The 26,086-nt window shown below is 47.9% G+C and overlaps 1 protein-coding gene across 3 annotated transcripts in view; it reads right to left on the bottom strand.

Annotated features, from left to right (window-relative positions):
* Window positions 1-26,086, bottom strand: part of LUC7L2 (LUC7 like 2, pre-mRNA splicing factor) — a 514,412-nt gene that overhangs the window by 165,249 nt on the left and 323,077 nt on the right. For 2 of the 3 annotated variants that reach the window (XM_085601173.1, XM_085601172.1), the window contains one exon: window positions 11,713-11,810. The exons of the other annotated variant lie outside the window; for it this stretch is intronic. In XM_085601173.1, coding sequence (XP_085457299.1) covers window positions 11,713-11,810 — 98 coding nt within the window. The remainder of the gene's footprint in view (window positions 1-11,712; window positions 11,811-26,086) is intronic. 3 annotated transcript variants of the gene reach the window in all.

A 26,086-nucleotide genomic window follows, 5' to 3' on the forward strand; every position in this document is an offset into this window, starting at 1 on the left:
ATCTATAACTAATCTATGTCTCTTACTGATACATCGTTACCGAAGGGAAGTAACTTGTTCATCTGAAAGACAGTTAGTTATAAATTCCTTACCTTAGAATAGATACCCCAGCAAACCAACCCGAGGAGGGTCTGCAAACCAAGTTCACACCAGAAAGTCCTTGAGGACAGAATGGGCAAAATAGTGGGACTCCTCATGAAAAAGTAGTAGTTGCTGCCGTAGCCCTAGTGGAATGAGCACGCAGCCCCACTGGAGGTTCCTTTTTCGCTAAAGCGTAACATTTTTATACAAAGGATAACCCATCTAGAGATGGTGCGCTTTTGGACAGCCTGACTATTTTTGGCACCCACACAGCCAACGAAGAGTTAATTGTCAACTGGAAGTCTTTTGTGCAGTCAAGGTAGGACAGCGCACATTTTGGGGCCAGACGGTGGAGTCTCTCTTCCTTGGAAGGATGCAGAAGTGGGTAAAAGGTGGGCAGACTGATAGTTTGTCTTATGTGAAAAGGTGTAACTAATCTAGGAAGGAATGAGGGTCTCGTCCTAAGCACCACTTTGTCCAGATGCACAAAGAAGAAAGGGGGCTTAGAAGAAAGAGCCAGAGGCCATGGCAACAAGAAAGGCAGTCTTCAGCGTGAGAAGCCGGAGAGGACAGTTGTGAGGAGGCTCGAAAGGAGCACACATAAGGGTAAATCAAGACAAGGTTCAAGTCCCACTGGGGCATTATGAAAGGAGATGGAGGAAAGAGGTGAATAATGCCTTTAAAGAACCCAATTACAATAGGGGACTTGAATAAAGAGGGCTGAAGGAAAGCAGAAATGACTGCCAGATACCCTTTAAGAGTGCCCAGTTCAGAGCCCTGCAGGGCCAAAGAAAGAATGAACAAGAGAACCTCAGAAAGAGGGGCAGAGAGGGGATCCACAGCCTTTGCTGTAAACCAGTGGTTCCCAAACTTTTGAGTCCTGAGGACCCCCACTGAGTCACCACTGGAAGCCGGGGACCCCCAAGCAATTTGTAGGATTTAAATTTCAAACATTAAAACAGTAATTCAAAAAAAAATGAACACGTGTGCACATAAAACAAATACTCAAATTACTAAGGATTTTAGGGGCATATTTACAAGTCCCTATCGCCATGGGAACGTCACTTTTTGAGATGTTCCTGTGGCAATAGGGGCTTTGCCTTATTTACAGGGCTGCGTTAAGCCACTTATTGTGGCTTAACAACGCTTTGTAAATAAAGTCCCTTTTCAATCAATGCTTAGTGTGAAAAAGGTGGGCAGTGGGATTTGCAGTGGGCGTTTCACTCCAACAACCACTGATTTTGACGCTGCCCTTTATTTACAAGGTCAGCTTAAATAGGAGACAGCACCAAAATTAAGACCATGAAAAACCTGGTCTTAACTTGGCGAAATGAGGAGAAATGCCTTATTTCTCCTAGTTTTTGCTTTTTCCAACGGAAAAAGCACAACACCTTTGATTGTTTATGTGCAGGAAGGGTCACCTTCCTGAACATAAACAATCTTTAATAAAAATGACGTTTTGCAACTTCCATGTGTGCTGCATTAGGCAGCACACATAGAAGTGACAAAAAGGCATTACAAAATTGTTCATGTGCAGGAAGTGGGAACATACCAGCATCAGGATAATGATAGACTGGGAATAAACATATGTTGCTAACTTTTACCATGCAGTTTGCAAGCAGCTGTTTGACAGTATAGGACACTGTGCTAGATTGCGATTGTCCCTTATGAATTGCACAGTGACAAAAGAATCTCTGTGACAAAATCAGTAACCCACTGACCTATGCACATAAAATACTGTTTTTTAAAATGCATTGTACACGTTCTTTGCAGTAGGCCTATTAAGCCCCTGTGTCACATTAGATAAGTCAAAGCTGCCACTGGACAAAACTCTCATCTCTCTCCAGCAGGTACATTAATCACTGGCATTTTCTTGACACTTTTATAGTTGCTCGAAAACTGCTAATTTTACAAGGAACTTTGCAGTGCTTTTAAAACTGCTGCCTGTGGACCCCCTGGGAATGTGCCCCAGTTTGGGAAACACTGCTGTAAACCATGCCACAAACTAGTTCTATAGACCGGTGTATGCTGTCTTAGCGGAGGGACGCCTGGCTGCCAAGATGACGTTACAGACTTCGGACGGAAGGTCAAAAGATGTCAACTGTCGCCCCCTCAATCTCCACGAAAGGAGGTGGAGGATGGACAGGTGGAGGACCGTCCCCCGTTGCTGCGACAGACGTTTCCCCAAAGGGGGAGTCTGATCGGAGGATCGATGGCCATGCTCAGGAGCTCGGGGTGCGAGACTCTTCGTGCCCAGTCCGGAGCCATAAGAATGATTTTGGCCTGGTCGCGCTTGATCTTCTGCAGCACTCGGGGCAGAAGTGGTACAGGCGGAAAGGCATACAGGAGGCCACAGAACCACTCGCGTTGAAAAGCGTCGCCGAGCAAGTGCCGCCTTGGAAACTCTAAAACTGACGACATTGCGAGTTCTCTTCGGTGGCGAACAGATCTAACCAAGGATCTCCCCACCTCTGAAAGAGACCTTGCACCCCCTCTGAGTGAAGATGCCATTTGTGATCTACCTGGCACCAATGGCCGAGTTCATTCGCCCTAGCAGCCAGAGAACCTGCTAGGGGTTGAACCACCAGAATCATGCCATGACGTTCCAGCCCTGTTCAAAGGCGAAGAGCCTCTTGACATAAGGTCCACGACCCCCCCCCCCCTGCCCTGTTTGTTGCAGTACCATATGGCTGTGTTGTGGTCTGTGAACGCCTGCACTGCCTTGCCTTGTCCCTGAGGGAAGGAAGGAAGGAATGCCTTCAGTGCCAGGCGGATCCCCCGGAGCGCCAACAGGTTGAAATAGAGCCTGGACTTCCCCTGAGACCAGACTCCTCTGATCTACGCCTCTCCCAGATGGCTGCCCCATCACAGAAGTGACGCATCGGTCACCACTGTTAGTTCTGGTTGGGGAAGGGAGAGGAATCTACCTCTGATTCAATCCTGGTCCGTTAACCACCACTGCAGTTGTTGTGCAGTTCCCCGTTGAGATCTAGACGTAGTTGGAAAGATTCCCCTGATGCTGCGCCCGCTGGAACTTCAGGTCCCACTGCAGAGCCCGCATATGCCACCTGGCATTATCTACCAGCAGGATGCAGAGGCCATGGGGCCCAGCAGCCTCAGGGTCATTCTCACTGAAATCTGGGACAGAGGCTGAAACATCAGTATCATAGCCCGAATATCCCGGACTCGCCGCTCGGGAGGATAAGCCCGAAACTGCACTGTGTCCAGAACAGCTTCGATGAAAGTGAGCGACAGAGGGAATCAGGTGTGACTTCGGCATGTTTATAGTGAACCCCAGCGAGTGCAGGAGGTCCACCGTAGTCTGGAGGTGGGAGACGACAGGCCGGGGGGAGCCTGCCTTCAACAGCCAGTCATCGAGGTAGGGGAAGACTGGAACCCATGATCTGCGCAGATGAGCTGCAACCACCGTCATCACCTTCGTGAACACCAGAGGGGAGCACGGTAAATTGAAAATGCTTGTAGCCTACCATAAACCGTACGTAGCGTCTGTGGGCTGGCAGGACGAGGATATGGAAATAGGCTTCCTGCAAGTCCAACACCACCATCCAGTCCCCAGGGTCCAGAGCAGACAGGACCTGAGCCAACGTGAGCATTTTGAACTTATCCTTACGGAGGAAGTAGTTGAGGGCCCTGAGGTCTAGGATAGGACAAAGGCCTTTGCCTTGTTGGGCACCAGAAAGTAGCGGGAATAGCAACCCCGACCTACTTCTGGCGCAGGGAACCTTTCGATAGCTCCCTTGGCCAAGAGAGCCGAAACTTTGCTGAGAAGCACCAAATAATCCTCCGACATGCGATCAAAAGAAGGTAGCATAGAGGAAGGGGTAGTCTTGAAGGGGAGGGAGTAGCTCCTTTGGACTATCTGCAAAACCCACCTGTACGACGTGATGGTTGCCAGTTGGGGAGGTGATGACGAATCCTGCCACCCACTAACTGTTGATGGCCCTGAAAGGTCGGACTAGGAAGGTTTGAAGGCTGCTACAGGGAGAGAAAGGGTGTACTGGCCCACCCACTGGCTCCCACGTCTATGGCCACGCAGAGGCTGGGCAGCTTGCGTGGACCGGTGGCCATACTGGGCCGGACATGGTGGGGCGCCCCTTCCGCAGCCACGAAAGGGGAGAAAAGCAGACTGGGGTGGACGGGAGGACGTAGCAAGGCCCAGGATTTGCCGGTAGCTCGATAATCCTTGAAGCGCTCCAGCGCCGAGTCGGCCTTGTCACCAAAAAGGCGATGGCCATTGAAGGGCATGTCCAGCGGGGTTACCTGGACATCCCCAGGAAAGCCAGACGTTCTCAAACAGGTGTAGTGCAGAAGGGCTACCTACATGGCAATCTTTCTTCCCAATGAGTAAGAGGTACCCAGTTTGCATCGAATCGTGAATTTTGCTGCGTCTCTTCCATCTGCCACTGCTTGGGAGAGAATGACCAGAGCCTCCTCCAGGCACTGAGGCAGCACTTGGGTAACTATATCCCAGATTGTATGGGAGAATCAGTCCAAGAGACGCGCAGTATTTATGGACCACAGTGCCAAGCTGGAGGATGAGAACATGAGCTTCCCAAGATGGTCCAGCTTCTTGGATTCTCTGTCTGGGGAAGAAGGGAATGTGCCCTTGGGTAAAGAGGCTTGGACCACCAAGCTCTCGGGGGGAAGGGTGCTGGGTGAGGAAAACTGGGTCGCCAGGGGCACTGGGCAATTGTTCTCTCCACAGGTGCCCAGAAGTACAAGTTACTTAACTTCGGTAACGATGTATCTGATAGAGACTATTCTAGCCGCAGATTCCTTAAGGTAGAATTATCCCCAGGCGTGAGACTGGACCCGGAAAACTTTCTTGCCCAGCATCTCTGCGCGCCGGGGGGCGGTACCACGCGACTCTGCCTTGACGTCTTCGTCGGGCGTGACGTCAGCGAGGTCACAAGCCCCAATCCGGCACACTGACGTCAGTTTGCTTCGAAGAGCTTTGTTGCGCCACAACACTGATCCATCACAACAAAACTGAGGAGAGCATGAGAACAGTGTGCGAAAAAACCAGAGAAACAAAACAGAGAGAAACAAAAGGTGAGGAACAGCACCAGTTGGCACCAAGTTACCAGGAGGCTACAACAGCAAAGCCAGAGCAGGGAAAGAGCAGAGCACCACTCTGAGGAACAACTGTGCAAGCCAAGGCGATAGCACCAGATGGCACCAAAGTACCAGAAGGCCATAGCAGCGAAGCCATAGCAGGGAAAGCGCAAAGCACCATTCCGTGGAACCACCGTGCAAGCCAAGGCGATAGCCAGGCTGGAGGCACAAGCAGTGGAAAGCACTGAAAGAGAGAGAGTCTGCAGCCACAAACCACACAGTGAAGGGACACAAAACCGAAACAGAGGAGCAACAGCAATCCACCCCCAGACTACACTGTCAAGGAGCAGGAGGCCAAAGGACAGGCAAAAGAATCCCCAACGTAGATGACCACAAGGGGATCAGAAACTCTAACCACAGAGGGAAAAGAGCAAAAGTAGGCCACTACATTGGAGAGAAACCAGCTGGAGGGATGCCTGACCGGAAGAAAACTAAGAGGACACCCACAGAAGACAAGCCACCCAGAGGGAGGCAAGCGCAGAAAACCAAGCTGAGGGTCCTCGCAGAACGGGAAGGAAGGGCAGGTCGTGAAGGAATCTGCGGCTAGAATGGTCTTTACCAGAAACATCGTTACCGAAGGTAAATAACTAGTACATCTGATAGAGACTACTAGCTGCAGATTCCTTAACGTAGAATAGATACCCTAGCCATACCCAGAAGGGAGGAGGGCCTGCAAGAGAGCCTCCCCACCAAGAGAAACACAGGGCCCCAGCAGGGGACATGTCACAGGGACAAGAAGGGAAAGGCCAGGAAATCCTAAGCCCAACCAAGGGAGAACCGCCCAACACCCCGCAGGGGCAGACAGCGCCCGAAAAGCCTCAAGGAACACAAGGGCCACCTCAAACCCCAAGGAGAAGAGGTAGATCCGGAGGCAGGGTCCACCGTAAGAAACACATAGACAGTGATAGAAAATAGCTGAACACACCTCGGCCGCAAGCAGCGGACAAGGGAGGAACGGCTCCACCGGAATAGCGCAGGCGGAAGAAGAAAGGCACAGTTGCGCAAAGCCCCAACGGAACCAGAGGCAGGGGCACAAGGGACACATCAAAGGCCACAACGGTGGATAGAACAAGCAGGCCTGCACGGGCATGCGCAGACAACACCACGGAATAGCGCACCCAGGACAAGCCAGATGCCAGCCGAAGGCAGAGGCCAGGGAGGGCCAGGACACACCCCAAAGGAGGGGCCGGTGCAGAAATACACACACTGACCCACAAAAGAAGTGGAACCAGGCAGAAAAGAAAGACGGAGGACGGACCGAGCCGTCCACCAGAACACAGAAGCCAAGGAAAGCCAGTCCCTCTGGAACACCAGACAGAGGACCAAGCCGAAACACCAGACAGAAATGCGGAACCGCCATAACTCGTTGCCGCAGACAGCAGGCCAGACTGGGCTAGCGACGTAGCGAACAGGACGACGGACGGACCTGGGCGCAACGCAAGCTGCCTCAAGACAATTGTCAAGAAGATCGCACCTATGACATACCATGACACCACGGTGAGCAAGGAGCCCGAAAAAGGCAACCACACCTCCCCAGCACATGACAGAGCTATGTAATAGCTACCATTACCACACATAGGGCATGTTACGTCCCAAGAAAACATGGGAACACCTCTTAGGAAAATATCTCCGCAGCAGAGTACACACAAAAAGACCTGCGGGGAAAACCTCAGACGGCTTGTCAATCAGCCAATAAAGAAGACACAGAAGGCCTAATCACAGGACCTACACTGCTTTACCAACAGCCAAAACCACACGTCAAAAAAGGGGCCGGACCAGCAGCCAACAGTACCGAAGGGCCAACTGAAGGACCCTGAAGACACACCAACCAGACAGAACACGCAACCGGGGCTACCAAACACTAGACCCCAGAAGAACAACGGGAGAACACCTCCCAGAGCACAACAAAGGAGCGACATCCAGGTTTACTGAGGGGGAATAGGATGAGGAGGAAGACTAAGCACCGCAAAAAAAACGCTGAATAGCAGAATCTGCCGGGGCATGAAACAAAAGAGTGCCATCAAAAGGGAGGTCAACCAGACGCTCTTGAACATTCACTGGTCTTCAACCAAGCATGGCAATGGAGGGCCACCGAAGAAGCCATAGTGCGACCAACAGCCTCAGAGACATCCAGTGCCGAGGAAGAATAAACGTGGCCAGCTCCCGGCCATCCAACACATGGTGCCGCAGATCAGCGCAGGCACCCTCCTGAGAATCACGAGATAGAAGGGACTCTGCGGAATCCCACAAGCAGGAAGTGGCTCTGGCCCACACGCAAAGTGTGTTGAGCGCCCGCAAGGCAGCACTGGAGGAAGCGAAGATGTTACGCCCCCAGGAATCTAACCACCGGGCCTCCTGTGACAGAGGAGACAACACCGAGGGCAAAGAAGGAAAGGCAGTCTGAAGAGGAGGGCCCCTGGTAGAAGGGTGGAAGGAAAGGCAGACAGGATCATGCGGAGCAGGACGGTGGCGGTGCAGAAGCGACTGGGGCACCGGGTCCCCCATGGCAGGACGCCCCCAGACTCCAAAGAGAGAATTATGAAGCGAAGCTTCGAAAGGAAGAAGCAGCTCCCGTCCACCAGAGCCCTGATGGAGAACCTCCGGCAAATGGTCCGCGGGGAAATGGGCAGCCGGGTCGCCCACACGTAAAATTCAAGCAGCCGTGGAGACATCCCGTGCGAAGGCAGCACTCGCCTCCGTAGGGCAACGTGGTGGGGAGAGCAATTTCTCCGAGGGAGACGGCTGCAAGCTAAGCCGGCCATCCCCCAGCCCAACCAGAGGAAGAAATGGCCAAGCGCGGACAGGAGAAGGCTGGACAGACGAGTGGGGAGCCTGTGGCGCCTCAGGGGGAAGACTATGGGCGCGGGGACAGCGAAGATCCTTCCTTGGAAGACGCCGGGGAAAAAGCCACGACGCGCGTCCCGTCTCCGGAGAAGAAGATACAAAAAGTTGCTGAACCTCTGGACAAGAGGGGGCCACCGAAGACGAATCAACGACCCGACGCCGTGGAGTCCGCCACAGGCGCCAGCTCGAAGTCGACCGGCGCCGAAGGGGACACCGAGATTACCTCCACCACCACCGGCACAGCGAGGGAACCGGGGCGGCTAAAGAACGATGCCGAAAAGGCGCTGACTTGACCTCCGACGAGGCAGCCGCCTGTGCGGAGGGACGAGGGGGACCCGGGGACGCGCCCCAGCCCCCAGCCAGGCCCTGTGGTGCCGCCAGGGCCGACAGCCGCCAGCGCCTGAGCGGTGTCAACTCAGCCTCGGACAAGGCAGCCGCCTGCCCAGAGGACCGAGGAGGACGAGGCACGAGTCCCGGCAACCTCACGCGACATCACAGTGACCCCCACGGGGGTTTGCGGCGAGGCAGAGGACAGTGGGCCGAAGGAGGGCACCCCGTAGGGCCGCACCCCAATGACACCACACCCCCAAAACCTGGAGCCGAACCGGTCGGCTCCAGGGCCGGAGCCGCCGGTGACTCCACAGAAGGCCCCGCACATGGCGAGGTATCCGTGGACGTCCCAGGAAGGGAGAGAGGGAGGAGCCAAGGAGGCCTGCAGTGCCGCAGCATAGGCCTCCATTTGCACTCCGGATGCCCCCACGCCGGGAAACGGCTGATAGGGTGGAGACGCTTGAGGCCACCCGACCCGTGAAGCACCTGCGCCCCCCCCACAGGGTGGGGGCCGGGCGTCGGGGACAAGCTGCGACACTTACCAACTGGCGAGCGACTCCCCTGCGGCCTCTGAGGACGATGTCGGAGACGGAAAAGGCGGTTCATGGACCCTTCCGCGGGGGACGGACGTGGCGACGACGTCGACCTGGACATGCGGGCTGAAAGGAGCTTCATCCGATGCTCCCGCCGAGACTTCGGCTTCATCTGCTGGCAAGCCTCGCAGTCCGTGGAGTCATGGTGCTACCCCAAACACCACATGCAAATGGGGTGAGGGTCCGTCATCATCAGGCATGCGCAAGACGAGCACGTCTTAAAACCCGAAGGCATTCGCACACTGCTCTCAAAAAAGAAACGCAAAGCGTGAAAAGAAGGTCTGAAAACAGGCCAGGGACATGATCCGGATCCGCGTGGCACGTGGAAAAGAAGGAAACTGACGTCAGCGCGCCGGGGTGGGGCTTATGTGACCTCGCTGACGTCACGCCTGCGTAAGACGTCAGGGCAGAGTCGCGTGGTACTACCCCCCAGCGAGCAGAGATGCTGGGCAAGAAAGTTTTCCTGGTCCAGTCTCACTCCTGGGGATAATTCTACGTTAAGGAATCTGCGGCTAGTAGTCTATCAGATAGATGTCATTGAGGGCTTCGTTGAAGGGCAGGAGGGGTTGAGAGGTTGCCGCAGGCTGAAGCACCTCTGTCAGGAGAGTAGTCGTGACCGCCACTGAAGGGAGCTCTAGACCCAAGGCCTTTGTCTGCCCTTCGCACCACCACAGCATAAGACGCTCCCTCCTCCGTAGCTATGGTAGGGAGAGAAAGCATGCCACGGTTTGGGGAAGTGTCTGGACCACTGGCATCACCCAGGTCCTCTCTTCAGTCCGGCTCTCCAAGCTAGGCTGCTAAAGGGTCAGATGAACCCTTCCAGTCCTCATCACCACCCTCTAGGCGATAGGGAACACCAGGAATTAACAAGGGAGCAAAAAGTACCCTTCGGTGTCGAATTTGACATTGGCCAACGAGGATGAGGGGCGTCGTCGCTGTACAAGGTAGAGTAAGGTTGATCGGCGTTGAACCGGATGAAGGCCTGGAACCTAAGGGGCCTGCCAGAGCTGCTGGTATTGAAGGCTCAGGACCCCCGACCAGCTCCGCGAAGCCCAACGGCGTGCCAGCGGAGTCGGGCTGCCCAAAGATACCATGAAGAGCTTCATACTATGACCGGAGCTGGGCTGGTGAAGCCCTGGCTCCTGAAAACGGAGGGAGGCATGGAGTTGTCTCTGAAGGAGGCTCTGAAGACCGAGCCGTTGAGCAACGATGCTTCGGGTCCCGCGTCGCATCAGCAGACCGACGTGGAGAAGACGAAGAGCACCGGTGCTTCTTCGCTTTCTTCTTGTGCTTCGACTTACCCAAAGATTTTGAAGAAGACTTGGACAAGGTGTGATGGCTCCGCAAGCTTTCTCAAGACCTTCCCCTTGAGCGAGACCTGGAGCAACACGGAGTCGACTGAAGGGCCTCCAAGAACTTTCGCGACCTCTCCCACAAAGACTTTGGATTCATGGCCCAACAGTCAGAGAACGACTTCGGGTTGTGGTCGCGCTCCAGACACCAAAGGCACACGAGGATCGGGTCCATCACAGACATCAGTTTGAGACAGGGCCTTGCAGCGTTTGAAGCTGGTCCGAAGATGGGACATCACTCACGAACCATGAGTCGAGGACTCGAAAAGAAGTCGACAAAAGTCGAAAAAAGCGTAGTCAAAAAGTGACTAAAGGGGTAGCGCTCAGGATCTGCGCTAGGCTAGCGCGGAAAAAGAAAGAACTGACAGTGCGCAGGGGTGGTGTCTGAGTAGGCAACGCAAGGGCACCCCAGCGACCACGGATGCCGGTACTACTGAGAAAAAATCTCCGTATACAATCTGATGCCTGGGGGAAATTCTAAGGTAGAGAATCTATAGCGAACGGTCTCTTTCAAATCTGCCAGATTTTGTATATTTTCTAACAAATGTAATTATATTGTTTGCACTTTGCAAATCGTACTGTTGAAATGGGATGCAACACTTTTTGTCCTGTTTATGTACCGTAATTTATTGATTTTATAAAACTTTTACTGCGGTGGTTCTTATGTGCTTTTATGGCTGGTTGAATAAAGATTGAATAAAACTGAAAATGAGCAGAACTTTTTAAGTTTTGTGTCAATAATGAAATCAAGATGTTTTCAATGTAATGAGTTTCTTATTTAATATTTGTCAATTCAATACTCTTTGTTATTCACTTTGTACTTTTATAATCCACGATTTTGATATTTGATTCTTTTTTCGGACTCACCTCAAATACAAGTGCCCCTTTGGGAAAACTGCAAAGTATGAATCAAAAAGTTGTCAATATCTCGAATACTAACCTTGGAAAAGAGCTAGGTAACTGGCACTAAAGAAAAAAAATGTGATTGTAAGAAGGATGGAAGGGTGAAGGGAAGGGATATCACCTTTAATGACACAATCATCATGGAGAGTACAATATACAGCCACTTGGAATGGAGTTATTAACAAGTGTATGATAATACCCTCAACAATGACAACTATGGTGCACAGGAACCAAAGGTATCATTAAATTTCTCAACTCATGGCAATTCGTTTTTAAATTGAGGTGCCAAAGAGTAGGAAGGACATTGGTACTGAGGACAAGCTAAAGACGTTGTGTCAGTCATCAAAATATAATAATCAACCAAAGAAAATGAGTTTTGGCTACAGCAGATTCCACGTCTGAGTCCATGTAAACATACAACAGGAAAAGTATTAAACAAATCTAGTCAAGAGAAGGATAAAGCTAAACCTTACTTCAGTCTTTCCCTCTCTTCTCGCTCTTCTCTCTCCCTCTCCTCTCTGCGTTTCAGTCTATCCATGTTGCGCTTTTCCTGCTTTTCAGCTACAAGTTTCTAAGGATGAGAAAAAGGACATAGGGCAATAAAAATTAACACTTTGTTTTAGACTCTTTGAAACCCTTATTTAATACTAGAAGCTATATGTAAAAAAAATAAAAAAAAAATACATAAAGACAGTGTGAGAAAGTGCCCTCTTTCTTGCATGTTATGACCCCACTTTTTGCTGATGTACTTTGAGCGTGCCCTGGCCTCCTGCCAATCAGGTACCCAGGGCCTGTGTTCTTTCCCTAAAACTGCACTGAAGCCTAAACCCAATTGGCCTCTCTGGCCACAGGTCAGCCCCTGGTAAAGGGTACCACAGGTACCCAGGGCACTGTGACCAGGGAAGGCCTCTAAGGGCTGCAGCACTTATTGTGCCACCGTTAGAGGTCCTGTGCCCTGACATACGTACACACACACACACACTGCCTTTGCAGGCTGAGTTTCTTGGTGCAGAACAAAACAAAGTCGACATTGCACACATCCCTGTGTGCCATGCCCACAAACCACTGCCCTGGCATAAATCAACCATACCTATAGCTGGGTGCTCTATGCCAGTGGTGAGGGTATGGGTGCATGAGCACTGTACCCCTACAGTGCCTATGTCCATTCCTGGGCCCTGTAAGTGCAGTGTTGCGATTAAGAGTACATGGTGCTGGGAGTTTGTCATTACGAACTCCACAGCACCATGATGGCTACACTGAAGACTAAGAAGTTTGGTATCAAACTTTTCAGCACATTAAACCCACACTGATGCCAGTGTGGGATTTAATGTAAAATGCACGACAGAGGGCATCTTAGGGATGCCCCCTGAAACTCGACCAACTCCCAGTGAACTGACTGACAGCTTGCTGCTCTCAGGGGCCTGAAACAATGCACATCCTGGTACGAGGTGCCAAGCCTCCTCCCCCAGGATGGGCAGGGTTCATGAAGGAGAAGCTTCAAAGGCATGCCAACTTTGTGAGCTCCTCCAGACCATTTGCTGCTTTCAGCAACTGGTCCCCACTGGTTCTACCCCCCACTTTGGGCGGGAGAACCTGCAGGAAAAACAAGTGAGGGAGAGAGGTGTGCCCACCTCGGCCAACTCCACCCCTAAGGTGGGGGAGGCGAGGTGAAGCACAACCTCGAGTCCCCGCCATCTTGAGGCTGGGGAGGACCCAGCCAACCAGGGACAGGCTCCTGCCACATCCCACTGGAGAGTGGCAGAATAGGGGGGTGTACCCACCCCAGGGAAGGGACCCATTGGTCCCTGCCCTTTAAATACCTGCAACGCCCCTAAATCTAGTATTTAGGGGCACCCTGAACCTTCCTTCCTCAGAACCAGCAACCACAAGAAAAAGAAGAGAAGGACGAAAAGCCATGCAGAGCTAACAAGAGGATGACGCCCACTGACTTGGCCCCAGCCCTACAGGTCTGTCTCCCCTCGAACCTGCTCCTGAAAAATCCCGGCGTGTCCAGCGACCAGCAACCTCAAAAACCCCAGAGGACCTGCCTGCCTGCCTTCACTTTCCAAGCCGTTTCTCCCATGAACACCAGACGTGTTTGAACTGCAGCTTCTGGTGCCAGCCAGGAACCGCAAATCCCGCACTCTCTGCACCCGCCAAATCTGGCCCGAGCTCGAGTGGGCAAATACCACGAGGAGGTCCCCCCAGTGACCCTGACCTGAGATCCTGCGACCCCTGACCTGACTCAAGCCTCCTGACGACACCTGCAGCCTCAATCCAGAAGACCCCCGCCCCCCCACAACGCGACCAGAGCGGGTAAGAAAATCCGACGCCCCACGGCCTTGTGTGCCCAACCCAACGGTGCCTTATCAACCCTCAACATCCCAACTTACCCCTCGAAGTGGTGGTCACTCCTAGAAGATCCTCATCACCGAGCCTGCAGTGTTTTGTCCCAGCGAATCTCCATTGGAATCAACAGGGCACCCGACCTCAAAACAGCACCCTGCACCTGGCCGCCCTAGTGCCGCTGAAGGTGCCCCTTTGGTGCTAACCTGGTCCCCAACTTGCCCTGAGCTTAACCCTAGGAGCTTTGCTCTCACAACCCGTAGCCTGCTCGCCAGCAGCAACCAACCGGAGTCCCCGCAGCCTCCAGAGGATAACATTGGGCCTCAACACACTGCACCAGGCCGCCCTAGTGCCACTTGGGGAGCAACTGCAAAAACAACAGTTGATGGACAGAATGCAGAACAATGTCATACATTCACCCCAGTAGAGAGATCTGGGCCTAAATCAATCGTTGGGAACAGTCCAGCCCAAACTGCCAATCCAGGTCCAGTGGGAAGGGTATGCCCAGACGTGGGTCCCGTGCTCACTGAGCCACTGGAGTTAAGCTATCCTGGCTGAAGAGGGGTGAAACCCCGAAACCGGTCCTAGGATGCTTGATTCCGGTCCAGGGAAAAAATGGCTTGGCAGTTCGGGCTGGACTGTTCCCATGAGGCACAGGGTCAAGACTGATTTGCAAATGGCTGGGTCTGAACTGGGGTGGCGTGGTGAGCAAATTAACGATGGATTGAACCCAGATCTGTGACTGGGGGTGAATGTTTTGCCAATGTGCAACATTCCGTCCATTCTTCTTGTGTGTTTTACTGGGGGAGCAACAACAGTGCATCACTGACGCTGGGAGACCCCAGAGTTTAGCCCCAGAACCCTAACTCAAAAGACAGATTACCTACCTGGAAACCGATAACCTCTTTTTCCTCATTGAATAACATTGACACTTTTTCTCCCAAAAAGGTTTCTAAGTGTCTTTTGAAAACTGAGAATATTCCTTAAAAATCACCCGATTAACCAAATCGCATTTTCGCAACTGTTTTCAGGGGATGTCCCAGTGCTGAATCTAAGTATCCAGCACTGAGTAAGAAAAGTATTGTTAAAGTAACTTGCCTGCTAAATGAATTTCCTCCCATAGGATGACATTGGTGATTCTATGTGAAAAAGTTTCGAAGTGTCAACTTTTGAAATACAATAATATTCTTTAACAAGCACTGGCATAGTGTGAGAAAGTGCCATCTTTCTTGCATGGTATGCCCCCACTTTTTGCTGAATGTACTTTAACCGAGTGTGCCCTGGATTCCTGCCAATCAGGTGCCCAGGGCCTATGTTCCTTCCCTAAAACATACCAAACCCAAATTGGCTAACCCTGGCCACATGTCAGCCCCTGGTAAATGGTACCCAGGGCCTTGTGACCAGGGAAGGCCTCTAAGGGCTGCAGCACTCCTTGTGCCACCCTTAGAGGCCCTGTACCTAACTAACACACACACTAACACACATTAACACACATACACATTAACACACATACACATTAACACACATACACATTAACACACATACACATTAACACACATACACATTAACACACATACACATTAACACACATACACATTAACACACATACACACTAACACACATACACACTAACACACATACACACTAACACACATACACATTAACACACATACACATTAACACACATACACATTAACACACATACACATTAACACACATACACATTAACACACATACACATTAACACACACACACATTAACACACACACACATTAACACACATACACATTAACACACATACACATTAACACACACACATTAACACACACACATTAACACACACACATTAACACACACACATTAACACACACACACATTAACACACACACATTAACACACACTCAGCAGGCTGGGTGTCTGGGTGCAAGACAAAACAAAGAGTCGACATGGCACACATCCCTGTGTACCATGCCCATCACCTACACTGCCATGGCATCTATCAGCCACCCCTCTAGCTGGGTGCCTTATGCCAATGGTGTGGGCACAGGAGCAGGAGCCCTGTGCTCCTACAGTACCCAGGTCCATTCCTGGGCACTGTAAGTGCAGTGCTGCCATTTAAGAGTACATGGTGCTGAGAGCTCGTCAAACACAAACTCCACAGCACCATAATGGCAACACTGAAGACTGAGAAGTTTGGTATCAAACTCCTCAACACATTAAACCCACACTGATGCCAGTGTGGGATTTAATGTACCAAGCACCCCAGAGGGCATCTTAGAGATGCCCCCTTAAACCTAACCTACAATCCACGTCTGCTCTGAGGCTGCCTAGGCTGCCACACAGCAGACCTGTTGCTGGACCCCTGGGTGGGAGAGCCCCTGGTCTCCTGGGCCTCCAACAATGCACATCCTGAGCGAGGTGCTAAATCTCCTCCCCCAGGATGGGCAGGGGGAAGCTTCAAAGGCATTCTGCCTCTGTGAGCTTCCCCAGGCCACTGCAACCCCCCACTCTGGCGGGAAGCGTGGCCGGAAACCACAAATAAGGACAGGGGATGTGCCAGCCTGCCAACCCCTACCCTATCAGGACTAGGCTACTGCCCCCCTCCCCCTCCCACAGGAGAGAGGCAGTATAGGGGGGTGTACCCACCCCAGGACAGGGACCCATTGGTCCCTGCCCTTCACCTACCAGTAACACCCCAAAATCTAGTATTTAGGGGCACCCTGAACCTTCCTTCCCCAGATTCCAGATTCCGAAATACAAAGAAGAGCAAGAAGAAAGAAGACCTGCCCTGCAGCTGCTAAGAAGAGGAAGACACCAACTGCTTTGGCCCCAGCCCTACTGGCCTGTCGACCCTCGAACCTGCTCCTGCTCCAACCCGGCATCTCTTGTGGCCAGCAACCTCACAAACCCCGGAGGACCTGGATACCTTTTGGCTCTAAGCCCCTGGGACTCCCATGAGTAGAGGCTCTACTCAAAACCTACTTCTAATCCCTGGCTGCAGCCCGGAACCGCGAACCCAGCACACTCTGCACCAGCCAAGCCTGGCCAGTGCCGGAGTGAACAAAGACCACGAGGACGACCCCACGGCGACTGTGACCCCGAGTCCGGCACCCAAGGACCTCCCTCGACACTCCTGAAGAAGCCTGCAGCCTCAGAACAAGGCGCCCCCCCCTACCGCGATCAACAGAGGGTAAGATTTCCCGACACCAAAAGGCACCACTGCACGCGGCGCCCCGCGGCCCCCTGTGCCCAATCCCGGGGTACCTACCTATCCTCCAACTACCCAACTTAGTTCTCAAAGTGGTGGTGGCACCTGAAGAATCCTCGTCCCCGAGCTTGCAGTCTTTTTCTAAACCGGAGATTTCCCATTGAAATCAATTGAGCGCCCGAAGGCTCAAAATCACCCTGCACCCAGCCGCCCGAGTGGCCCTGGCAGTGCAACCTCTACACCTACCTACTTCCCCACTTGCCCTGAATAAGTGACCAGGAGCCCAGCTCCCACAGCCGTGTGTCTTGCTAGTCAGCAGCCACCAACCAAGGCCCCCCCTATCCCTCATAGGATAACATTGGGCCTAACTCTCTCTGCACCCGGCTGCCCTAGAGTCGCTGAGGGTGTAACAACTGTACCTACCTGACCCTGGGGGACCATAGTCTATGCCCAGAACCTTAACTCTGCCAGTCGAGTACTTACCTTTAAACCGATAACTCTATTTTCTTCATAGGGTAACATTGACTGGCTTTTTCCTGAAATTTCTTCTAAGTGTGGACTTTTCAAATTTTAAAATATTCACCACAAATCAGCCGAGTAACGAAAACGAAAATACTCACCTGCTCTTAGGTGAGCTCCCAGTGCTGGATCTTGGTGCCCAGCACTGACTCTGAAAAATACTTACAACTGTACTTAACAGTAACTCAATTTTCTCCCATAGGAAATCATGGACTGTTTTTCTGTGAAATTTCTTCAAAGTGTCAATTTCTGCAATCTTTATTATTTAAAAATCGTATAATATCTGAAAACGTCATTACTTATCTGTTTTGGATGAAGGTCCCAGTACTGAGTCTAGGTACCCAGTACTGGATTACAAAAGTAACGAGAACATACTGTACCTGCAACTTGAATTTTCTTCCATAGGGAATCATAGAAAATATTTCAGAGAAAACAGTCAGTGTCAACTTTTAAAATAGCTAAATATTGTTTAAAAATCATCACAGTAATTAAGTCGACTTTCATCACTTGATTCTAAGTACTGACCCAGGACTGAATCTAGGATCCAGTCCTGGAATTCCCAAAGTAATCCTAAAAGTAATCTGTTGCAAATAACTTGAAATTTCCATTGAGCTCAATGCATTGTTGTGTTTAAAATAGTGTTGCCTATTGCAACCACTTGTAACTGTTTACAAAAGTCAATTGCATATTGCAAAAGTATATTTTAATTCCAATTGTTGGTTCTAAAATAAAACAAGCATATATTGTTTTTTATACAAACCATTGGCCTAGAGTTCAGTTATTGAGGGTGTGAGACCATTTGCTGACTGAGTGTGTACAACAAATGCTTTACACTGTCCTCTGATACTGCCTAACTGCTCGACCAAGCTACCACTTTAGAGAGTAAGGTTATATCTAACTTTAGCCTCTCCCAAACCCTTGGGGACTGTGGACTCTGTACACCATGTACCTATTAGGGAACAGTATATACAGAGCCACTTTCTCACACATAGCCAATAGGTCTCGCCTTTGGGACCTTATAAGTGTTTAGCCATGCAACAGTTGCATAACTAAATACTTATAAGGTCCCAAAAGCAAGACCTATTGGCTATGCCAAGCGGCTGCGCGGCCGCGAAAGTGATCGCGATCAAACATCAAGGCGGCCACGAAAGTGAAAGTAATCGCGGTAAAGCGCGGCGCGTGCGCCCGCGCACATGCACTGTAGCTCTAGGCTGGCCTGGTAGCACTTTTTGGAGCCCTCTCATTAAGTCTTGCCAGACCAGCGAATGCGCTGGGTCAGGCGAGACCTAAAAATAGTACCTCTAACGAAAACTAATTTACTGACCTGTTTACAGGAAATGTCCCAGTGCTGAATCTTGGATCCAGCCCAGTGTTAGTAAAAGTAATCTGAAAAGTAACTAATTGCATTTTTCTTAAAAAGCCCATTCATTTGAATGTACTATACATGCCAAGTGTTGCAAACTGCTTACTTAAACTGTAACCAAAATCAGTACAAGTTATACTGCAATTTTGAACTGTGTTCATACCAGTAATTTACTATTGCAAAGTATTTATAAGCTTATCCGTACCAGGCTTGCTTGGTTCTAGAAATAAAACCGTATATTTTTTATACAAAAACAATTGGCGTAGAGTTCAGTTCCCGAGTGTGTGAATTCATTTGCTGACTGAGTGGGTACATCAAATGCTTTACACTGTCCTCTGATACTGCCTTACTGCTCGACCAAGCTACCACTTTAGAGAGTAAGGTTCTATCTACCTTTAACCTCTGCCAAACCTCTGGAGACCCTTGGACTCTATACACACTGTACCTCACTGTGGTGCAGTATATATAGAGCCAGTTTCTTACATTGGTGGCAGCGGTGGGGTACACACCTTGCATTTGTTGGACTACTTGGTTACCACCTGATCACACGACAGAACACGTAAATTGCCTTTAGAATTCTGATTTTTACAAATTGTCATTTTTTCTAAACTACTAAAAGTCTTGTTAGGGACTTGCTTAAGTCCCTTCAGAATTTTAGAAAATAAAAGGTCACTATAGTCAGGGTTAGAAGTTTTTGTTAGAATGTCTCAAAAACTGAACCCAGCTATTAGTGAAGATAATCTCATGAAGAAGACTCTGATTGAGGGATTTGGACTCACCACTGAGGAGTACAGAATTAGATTCAGGGAGACTCACAAAACCCAGAACCAGTACTGGATTGATTTTGTAGACTACTCAGTAAAGACACTGGATGGTTGGTTAAGTAGACACAATGTGCATGACTTTACTGGACTTTGAAGGAACATATATTAAGTAATTGCACAAATGAAAAGTTACATGAGCATTTGGTAGACCTAGGTCTAATTTCTCTCCAAGAATTGGGAAAGAAGGCAGACCACTGGGTCTGTCAAAGATAGCTTTATTCGATTTCAATAAAAAAAAATCATAAAAGCACAATAAAAATGATGCATACAATATAACACAATGATAGAAATCGAAATACATAACACTTTAAGTACATCGTATTAGGACTGTCTAATACAAAACAGAATTAAAATTAGGCCATAGAGGATCTACATCTAATTGCAAATTTTAAAAACTTGTATACAGCATATATGGCCATTTCATCTTCCAATAAAAGCAACTTAAGTAAAGCAGGTCTACACTGTCTCAAACCCCAGGTCTTTAACAGAGGTATCAAATATCTCTTCCTCCCCCAAGCGTAAAATTACAAAACAAAACACAATGGATTGTTGATTGCATGGAAAGATCATCACATGGGCATTTGGTTAAATTAAACGACCATTCGTTGGTATCTGGAAAGGTTAACAGCCTGAAAAAACTACCAGTTCTCAGCCGAGCTAATAATGTTCTATTGTAACTAGATTGCTCGGGAGATAGATAAAGCTGCAAACCAGGACCCTTTAAAAGTAAATGGTTTTGGATAACGGATACCTTCCTCCCCTCCTCCAACCATCGTTGGCTCTCCAGAAAAGCAAAACAGCGTTCTTTTAATTCCTTTCTGGAAATCAAGGATAGCGAGGAGGGGATATTGAAATATAGTGGGTGGCCCACATTAGTCAAATTCCTTTACATAGGAAAGCCACTGGATATTTTTAGATCCCTCAGATTTGATACAATCCGCCAAAATAGCTCTATTAAAATCAGTTGCCGTAGAGGTCCATATCTTGAGCCATAACAATAATGGACTTATCTTAATTAAATCAGATATATAAACCAAATCTAGTTCCTTGTGGCAAACATATGTGGAGGTGGAATTGGGGACAGCTAACAGATAGCGCAAGAATTTTTTTTCCTTTGCTTGGATTTCCTGACAATCTGCAATCCCCCAAATACCAGCCCCGTACATTGGAGTTGACACACATTTTGCCTTGTAAATATCCATCAAGATACGAACAGGCCTACCCCCCAATTTATTGGCAAACTGCTTTACTGCGCCTATTGCACGAGCAAATGCAAGGTTCCTTGTGCTACCCGCTGTTGTCCAGGTACCTCTTGTTAAAAACAATCCCTAAATATGAAAAAGTACTAATTAGTCCTATCTTAGACTGCTCTAAAAAAGTATTACAAGAAATCTTGTTTTTTGATGAGCGCACATGGTAAAAGTTTTCCCAATATTAATTTAGGCCCCTAGATCCCATGTATACTGAGAAACTGGTTGACTCCTTTTGGAGGCCTACTTGGGTTCTTGCCATTATAACCGCATCATCTGCGTACAATAAAATGGGCACCACCGTGCCGTCAATTTGAGGATAATCTACATCTAGTTTTATTAAGAAGTCTGCCACACCATTTATATACAAGTTAAAAAGAAAAGGTGCCAAAATACAGCCCTGTCGAACACCTTTCATTATTGGGAATTTGTTTGTACATTCACCTTTTTTACCAAAACGTACCTTTGCCCCTGCCCCTCTATACAGCCCTTTAATAAAATTAAGAATGTTTGAGACAATGCCGAGCCCTATTAAAGTGTCCCACATAACCTCATGACTCAAGCAATCGAAAGCTGAGCTTAGATCTACAAATGTCATAAATAGGTTTCCCTTTTTTGCCACCACGTATTTACCGCTTATTATAGCCAGATTAAGTCCTTGTTCAACAGTACCCAAACCTGACTTAAAGCCATACTGGAACTTAGAAAGAACACCACTATCCTTGGCCCATATTTGCAATCAATTTAAAATAATTCTACCTGCCACTTTCATCAAAGAGTCAAGTAGTGAAATGGGCCTATAACATTTGGGGTCATTTCGATCTTCCTTTTTAAAAATGGGCACTACTATCGCTTCCTGCCACGTAGATGGAAATCCTTTATTATTACAACTGTTTAACACGTTTGTCAGGAGCGGGGCCCATAAGGGGATATTATCCTTATATATGTCTATGGGAATTCCATCGGGTCCTGGGGCTTTGTTGTTAGAGCTTTCTAATAAGGCTAGTTCCACCTCTGAGGTGGAGAAAAAGATCCCCAAAGGAAACAAAATAGGAGGGAGAGACTCAATAACAGTCAACTGGTTATGACAAATACTTTCTAAACTGACCGAGTCGTCTTTCTTATATAGCTCGGTGAAATGATTGACCCATACAGGCTCCTCTATAGCAACCTCTACCAGGTCAGATTTCCTTTCGACAAAGAAAGGAGCATTTACTGCTCTCCAGAAGGCAGTATTATCTCTCAGAGAGCACGCCTTTAATAGAGCATCCCACGCATCCTCCTTCAACTCTAATCTCCGTTTATGTAGGGTGATTTTATAGGCTGTTCTAGCAGATCTAATGTCTTGCTGATTTTTAGGTAATTTTTTTAATGTCTGCTTTAAATAAGTATGCGCTTTACTGCACTCCGAGTTAAACCAACCCTCAGCCTTATGTCTCTCCCCTTCCCGTAGTGTTCCTGTCAGTTTAATACCAATTTGTACTGTAATCTTCTGAAAAGCCACAATGACCGCAATTGGGTCAGGGGTTTCCTCTAGGCACGTCATGAAGTTACTATATTGGTCCACTACTAGGCTCTGCAAAAAATTTGTGGGGTCAACCTTACTCCATTTTATTGAATAACCATTAGTTCTCGCCAGCGAAATACCATGGCGATATAAATTTTCAACTACATTAGATACACTTCTACTTCTCGCCCCAGTATCAAAGGTTGAACTGATAGGGAAGTGATCGCTCAGTGCAATGTCCTCTGTTTTAAACGTCAGGATACTATGATGATAGCTAGTAGTAACCAGTGTGTAATCTATAACAGACCGCAGACCCCGTCCATTGAAGGTGGGTTGGAATTTAACCTGGGGGCTACATAGTTCTTTGCAAAACCCAGGTTCCAGTCATAAGGAATATGCTCCTTACGGGGGGCGTGGCTTGCGCGCCGCTGCGAGATGGCGTGTTGCGCTTGAGCTCTGTGCCGAGCGAGGGCCGTCGGAGGTTTCTCTACCGCTTCGAATTGCCCCATACCTGTTAAAAGTTGGCCTCATGTTTCTGACGCTGCAGAGTGCTGCATGAGCGAGTTTCCTGCTCTCTGAAGCTGCTGGTGACTGCATTTCTGCCGTGTTAAGGTGGCGCTCGGTGTTATTACGAGCGGCCGCCATTTTGTTTCCTCACTGACGGAGATGTTTTTTCTCCACAACACGACGGCGTTATTTCTACGAACTTGCCAGGAATGATGACAAACAGGTGCTGGTGACTATTTCCATTGCGGAGAGATCTCACTGAACAAGAAGATCGTAACCGCAGATCCAATCTGCGCATTTTTGGTCTTCCGGAGGAAGTTGAGAAAGATGCACCTTCTATGATTGATTTCTTATATCAATGGATTCCTTCTACGCTGCAAATTTCTTTCCAAAGAGACTTTGAGTTGGAACGGGCACACCGTGTTCCCACCTTTCGCTCTAAATCGGCCACGCAACCAAGAGCGATAATTTTTAAGCCACTGCGCCATCAACATACGGAACAAATTCTGGCTCATATGCGGAAGGTTAAAGCTGTCTCATGGAATGGCCATCGCCTTTCAATTTCTCAGGACTTTGCCAGAGACACAGTAATAAGGAGGAAAGGCTTTCTTAATCTCCGGAAGCGTCTCTCTGAGATGAATATCCCCTTCTCTTTTTCTGGCCCTTCAAAATTCCGCATTATCTTCAAAGGTCGTTCCAGAATCTTCGATGAACCTGCTGATTTGGCCTCGTTTTTGGACAATCAGATGGAGCTGCAGATGGAACTTCAAATGGAAGCTTCGCTTGATCCTGGTCCCTCTGGCACCTGATGTGGTTACATGTAACTGCAATGAGTTTTCTCTTTTCCAGATCTATTAAGTTTGTCTTTTTTAGATATGTGTGGTGGTCTTATGGTCCACTGTTGGTGTGCTTTTGCTGGTTTTTTTGTGCGTGGCTTTGTAAGCTATGTGGTGGGCTGTGTCTTTTCTCCTTTTCCTCATCTGTTCTCCCTTCATATCTTTATGATGTAGTGGACCACTATCTCCGGTATATCTACTTTATGTATCTTCTAATCTTTCGTGGTATTGATTCTTTATAGGTTGGCCTTACTCCTGCTCGCTTTTTTCGTGCTTATCAATCTTTTTCCTCCTTGCTTGCTTTGTGTCCATGTCAGGTTCCGGTTCTTTTCTCATCTCACTTCATGGCTTCTTTCATTTCCTTAGAATTTTTGTGTGAGACTTGGGCTTATCTCTCTTTTTTGTTCTTCCTTTCTCCCTGACCCCAATTAATGTTACTTCCCTTGTCGTTTTTTTTATTTGGTCCTTTCGCGTGATGTTTTTCTCTTGTTGTTTTGTCTCTATGGAGTACGCCATTGATTAACTGTATTGTTTTATAGATTGGTTACATAAATTGCTTCATAGATGCTTATTAATTGCTATATATAGAGTTAATTTTAATTTCTGTATAGTTAATTTTTATATCTATTTCATTGTTATATCATTGATTGGTTTGTTTACTTATTAATATTAACTGCCTCTCTCTACTAGGTCTAAATTACTATATTTATATTGCACTTTATAGTCTCATGTTTTTTACTTCTATGGTTATATATTTAGGATATTCTTGCCTCTTTAAATTAAATTAAGTATAACAAGTTTTATATATTTGTGGACAGTTAACTAGATGCCTATCTTTAGATTTTACATATTTAAATATATACTTGTTTCTTCTATTTATCTTCCATAGGGCTGCATTGATTGTTATACTGATCAGCTATTTCATGCCTTTCTCTATTATGTCTAATTTATTTTCTTCATGCTGTATCTTATAGTCTTCTTTGGAAATATATTTCTTTCTCTTTATTCTTTCCTGCTCTTCATGATGTCTGCTTCGGTTTCGTTCTACCTAATATTAGAGATAGTTATTAGCTTATTTTCCATCATTTCCTCATTTGTAGCATTAGATATTTTTCTCTCTTCTGCTTTCTCCATTCTTTTATGATATACTTTATATGTTACCTATTTATCAATTTGGTATATACATGTCGCCTTTATAGACTTACATGATGAATTGTTTTTGGAATACTCTAATTCATTCTAGTTCATATTTCAGATATTTCTTCTTCTTAATTAAGTATAATCAGTTATGTACTGTATTGGGGCTGTTTATGCTGATTGTATTTATTCCTCGTGATGGTCCCCTTGCTCATATTCCCATGTTCCCCATAGTATGAATTTGGTCTTTTTCAGACCTTCCTTGTTGGTTCTTCTCTCTCTTCTTCTTTTTACTTTCCTTCTTTCTTTTTCCTCTTCTTTCTCTTTTTCTCTACGGATTTCCTCCTTGGATTCTCCCTGTTTCGTGTTGTTGTCTAGTGTCTGGAGGCGAATTTCTATGGTTGTTGTATATCCTCTATCATATATGGAGTATCATTTTCCCTTATTATTGGCTCTATGTCTGGATTGAATATACTTTCCCTTAATGTTAAAGGGTTAAATCACCCAGTAAAAAGGTCAAAGATATTAGACTACAGCAAATCTCTTTCTTCGGATCTAGTCCTTTTTCAAGAGACAAAGGTCTCTGTCAGAGAGGCGCTATTTTTGAAGAAAGAATGGGTTTCTGATGTTGCTTGTTCAGATGCTTGTGGTAAAAGAAATGGGGTAATTACTTTAGTTTCTAAACATTCTGGTTTGTCTATTGTTTCCTCTGAAGAGGATACAGAGGGACGTTGGTTATTATCTAAGTTGTCTGATGGTAATGCTGATCTCTTTGTCATGAATATTTATGCCCCTAACAAGGATGATCCGTCTTTTTGGAAAGTAATCACCAAAAAGCTAAATGACACACCTAATTCTGGTAATCTTATTGTAGGTGGAGACTTTAATTTACCAATGGATCCCATCCTAGATAGGAATTCTGCCTTTAATTTTCGTCCCCCTAAATCACATAAACAAATGATTAATATATGTGCTCTCTTATCCATCTTCAGGATGTCTGGCGTCTTCATAATCCCACTGGCAGTGATTTCTCCTTTTTATCTTCCCCCCCATTCATCTTTTTCACGCATTGATTATCTTCTGGTTCACTCCTCTCTTGTTCAATCTTCCTCATCTCCACTTATTCATCCTATTTTGATTTCAGACCATGCCGCGGTGACTTTCACACTTTTGTCTTTTGCCCCTAGAGCGAGATCTCGATCTTGGGAGACTAAACACAGAAATCTTACATGATGATTCCCAGGTTCGAGAGTTTTCCAATGATATTGAGACGTTTTTCCTTGAGAATGTTGGTTCAGTCGATTCCTCTGTTGTTCTCTGGGACTCTTTTAAATGCACTTTCCGTGGTCA

The sequence above is a fragment of the Triturus cristatus genome, chromosome 4_2 (assembly GCF_964204655.1).
Source record: "Triturus cristatus chromosome 4_2, aTriCri1.1, whole genome shotgun sequence".
Taxonomy (NCBI): Eukaryota; Metazoa; Chordata; class Amphibia; order Caudata; family Salamandridae; genus Triturus; species Triturus cristatus.